Below are 4,342 nucleotides of genomic sequence, written 5' to 3' on the forward strand. Positions count from 1 at the left end.
TTATTACATTGGCTACTTCACAAATATAATTTGAACATAAGAATGAAATTATTATTAGTTTATCCACTACCCAAACCCTACCCGACCTTACCATCTATAAAAGAGCTCACTCCAACTTAATTTTATAATTTTTTTTTATCAAAAACTACTTTGAAAAATGTCTTCTAAAAATGACTCTCACAATAGAGAAAAATGGATGACGTGTAAAAACTCCAACAAAACAAGCTCTAAAACGTCTTATTGTAAATGCTCTTATGGTGTACGACACCATTGACCTGCACCCATTTTAACTCGGCATGCCGCCTGACCCAACCCGCCTCGCTAGTTTTACCATGTCTATAATTCACTACAGCTATAACTTATAAGTAGCTTCTATTATCGGATATAGTTATCGATAATAAAGCCATACGAGCCACAGAGACAAACTAACACATGCCCGACATGATCAAACACAATTCGAGACCTATACGACCCGACCCGCCCGTTTCACCATGTGTCCATGTCTATAGTTAACTTATAACTTATATAGCTTGTATATAAAAGGCGGGAACTCCAACTGTATTCACTTGTTTTAAATAAAGCCTGAACATATTCATGCTCATAATAATAATAATAATATCATCATCTTCTTCAACCTGTTGAAACCCTAATACTTTCAGTCAGATTCCACTGACACATTCTGCATATTAACACACCCACACACACACACATACATTCAATTCAATTCAATTCATTCTTTCTTCATTCCACCACACACACACACACCAGTTCTTGACTCAAGATCTTCACAAGTTTACGGTAATTCTTCAATTAAACGCTAATTTTGTTGTTAATTATGATCTGTGAGTCATAGTTTATATTATTTGATCGGTTATCAAGTCCTGTTTTTGTTAATTTTGAGTAATTGTGGTTAGAATGTTTGAAATTGAATGTAATTAGGGTTTATGATTACGGATAATTAGGGTTTCACTGTTTTAAACCATAATTTAGCAAAAGAATTGATACAAGAAACGATTCAACTCATAAATTAGAGATTAACTGGTTATTGGTCAAACGGTCAACCAGTTCGGTTAGGTTCGGTTTGAAATGAACCTTCTTAACATTACTCGTACTGACTTTATGATCGGTTAACCGGTTACTAATCGGTTCTTGTCTCAAAAGTCCAAACCGGATCCTAAAATTCGGTTTCAGTCGGTTACTAACCGGTTATAAATACCGATTTCTGTTCGGTTTCCGGTTTCGTTTTTGGTTAACCGGTTATTGGTCAAACGGTCAACTGGTTCGGTTTGGTTATTAACCTTAACTTATTGAATTTAACCTTAACATATTAAAATTAGCCTTATTAACATTAACCATACTGACTTAAAATCGGTTAACCGGTTACAAATCGGTTTCTAACCATAAGCTTGAATCACTTACTAACCTGTTTCTACTGTACCGGTTAATATTGGGTTTGGTTCGGTTTCTGGTTTCGGTTTGGTTAACCGGTTATTGGTCAAACGGTCAACCGGCTCGGTTTGGTTATTAACCTGTTAACCAGTAATAAGCTATTGAATTTAACCTTAACCTATTAAAATTAGCCTTATTAATATTAACCGTATTGACTTATTAATCGGTTAACCCGTTACAAATCAGTTCCTGTCTCAAAAGTCCAAACCGGATCCTTAATATTGGTTTCAATCGGCTACTAACCGGTTTCTAGTGTATCGGTTGAATAACCAGTTTCGGTTTTGGCTCGGTTAAGTGGTTAAGATTTGCATCTCTAGATTAGACTGTATCTTTGATATGGCAACATAATAATGAATTTGTCTTTTGATGCAGAAAATTTGATCAAACTGTTTGTATAATGGAGTATAACGGATTAAATATTAATCGGCCACTTCTGTCGGTGAGGCGATTCTCGTCGATCTCATCCTCACGGAAGATTGAAAGCAGAAAGAATGAAAGTCAGATTCCGGTTAGATCTCCGATAGATTCTTTTAAAAGTGGATCAACCTCAAAGACTAAGATGAAGTCAGGATGTGTTCCTTTCAGGTGGGAACACAGTCCGGGAAGGCCCAAGAGTGAAAAAGGTAAGCAGATTCAGATCGTTGGAAGCCCGAAGGTTCCTGCAGCGAGGTTGTTTAAACGTAGGAATAAGATAAGTAAATCTGAATGCTCAAAATCAACCAAGAAATTACTAAGTTCTGGTTCTCAGAATGATGCTGAAGAAGATAATAATGATAGCGGTGAAGCATCTATGGATGCACTTGATACACCTTCACCAGGCGGAATATCGGTTAATAATTGTAGTTCAACTGGCATAGGTGGAATCGGGTCGGATGTGAAGCCGCCTGGGCTCATTCGTGCCGACCCAAAAGTGATGGATTTATTGTTGGGTCGGTTTCTTCCTGCTGCAAGAGCAATGGCTTCTGATGCACCTCAACTTACTCCCAAGAATATAGCTGTTAAAGAGAAGAAGTTAGTGAATATGGATAATAATCATAATGGCGAAGAAGATGATTTATACAGTGATTATGAATATTATGAACATGGACCTAAATCGTCTAAGTTTTGTGGATTAATCCCACGTTTTCGCTCTGCTAATGGAACGCGTATGAAGTCCAAATTACCGATTTCTCCTGCGTGTAGAACTCAAGCAAGCTCTTCTTCTAGTTGTTCTTTCAGAGAAACTGTTAGTGAGGTATTATAAAATCTTTTCTTACATAATCGGTTAATTAACTAATAAGTTAACTAATAGTTACTAATGAAACATTTTTATTCTCTTTATCTTAGCCTGCCAGGAGTGGTGAATATAAGCATAGATCATGGAGTAATGTTTTAAAGATAGAATCCAGTGAGCCTGCAAACTTAGAAGGATCAAAGCTCTACAACCTTCTGCAAGGACCGTTGATTTCAGTTGATCATAGCGGGTCGATTCAATCTACTGTCTCTGAACAAAGTGATTCAAGCTCAAAGAAAAAAGGTACAAGCTTTAGAGAACTACTAGCTGATAAGAAGAAGATAAGCGAAATCACAGAAACAGACAGTCAAGATTCTATATTTGAGAAGACACTTTATGTTGATACCGTTTATGTAGCCGAATCTCCAAAAGAAAACTCAATGCCATCGTACACAAAACCGCAATCCAGCTTCAGTGAACCGTTGGAGTCTGATGAATCAAAACATGATATGAAAACAACTAAGTGTAAAGGTTTTGATTATGAATCAGAATGGTTTGATGTCGATGATGTTAAAGGTAACCTGAAACTGAAAGGTTATGAATATGATACTAAGCTTTTTGAGAACCCTGCTCAACCGCCACTGCCGAAAAAACCATCAGACTAGTGGTTGTGTCGCACGCTGCCTTCTGTATCTTCAAAAAAGGCAAATACTTTGTGGATCCCGATATACCCCTCTTTCGATACGGTTGCTAATGACCCAATAACCGAGGAAAACGACCAGTTACCAAGTCCTCAAGAACAGGTGAATCCTGTGCCAGAAAGTTAAAGTTGTGTGGTTTTTATTAGTGTGCATACTAGTTTTTAACCTTTTGAAAGTAAAAGGTGAAGATATAAATAAAAATGTACATTGTAGTGAGTTCTTGACATGTTATGTTGTTTTGTTTGTAAATCGTTTGTAAGCAAAGATATATAGAGATTTTATAGCTTTTATGTCTTTGTCCAGTTACATATTTGGATTTTAAAATGAGTAGATATGATCCATTTGCTGGTAAATATTTCAAATTTCAATCAATATATAGATTGCAATATACACTTTTGTAAGCATACTAATATGCCCATATATAGTAAAAGTATAGCGTGCTGCTGTGATTATAGTATCATTGCTAGAAGATATATCAGTTATAGATATATATTATAGGTACCTGCTCGTTTCACAACCAAAAACATGTTAAGAATTGCGAGACTACACTTGTACCTTTTGCTTTAAGTGTTATGCTGAAGGCGGTTACAAAACCGCCCACCTACTATTTCATTAAATCATTAATGCATAAGCATTTTGAAAATATAGAACAATTTGCGTACATGAGGCTGGTGCATAAGCGCGTTCACCTAACGCAGACTACGTGTTTTGATGCGTCTTACACTTTTTAAAACCAAGACCATGGTAAACGAAACCTAGACATACCATAGCCCAACCATGCTGAAACATTTTAAAACGACCCGCCATGGTTCTTTTATGTTATATTTTTATTTTTTAATTCCAATCACTGCTTTTTAATAAGACAGTCCAAGCGCATTTTTGTCGTATAAAAGGACATTTTCGTCTTTTTTTTTACGGAATTTGGTATAAACAAAACCAGATATATAGTTACTCTTGATTCACCATTTGACAATCTTAA

The 4,342-nt window shown here is 36.0% G+C and overlaps 1 protein-coding gene across 1 annotated transcript; it reads left to right on the top strand.

The window, feature by feature from the left end:
* The first annotated feature begins 1,732 nt into the window (after window positions 1-1,732).
* Window positions 1,733-3,698, top strand: LOC143557237 (uncharacterized). Its single transcript, XM_077046355.1, has 2 exons — window positions 1,733-2,683; window positions 2,776-3,698. Exons 1-2 carry the CDS (start codon window positions 1,847-1,849, stop codon window positions 3,325-3,327), a joined length of 1,389 nt encoding a protein of 462 aa, XP_076902470.1. The 5' UTR covers window positions 1,733-1,846; the 3' UTR covers window positions 3,328-3,698.
* The last annotated feature ends 644 nt before the right edge of the window (window positions 3,699-4,342 follow it).

Source organism: Bidens hawaiensis, unplaced genomic scaffold, assembly GCF_021521415.1.
Source record: "Bidens hawaiensis isolate Kalapana, Puna unplaced genomic scaffold, B.hawaiensis_p1.1 tig00018849_1, whole genome shotgun sequence".
NCBI lineage: Eukaryota > Viridiplantae > Streptophyta > Magnoliopsida > Asterales > Asteraceae > Bidens > Bidens hawaiensis.

Coding starts and splice junctions, on each gene's coding strand:
- LOC143557237 (XM_077046355.1), top strand. CDS start 1,847: ATGGAGTATAACGGATTAAATATTAATCGGCCACTTCTGTCGGTGAGG. Junction 2,684..2,775: donor TCAGAGAAACTGTTAGTGAG/GTATTATAAAAT, acceptor TCTTTATCTTAG/CCTGCCAGGAGTGGTGAATA.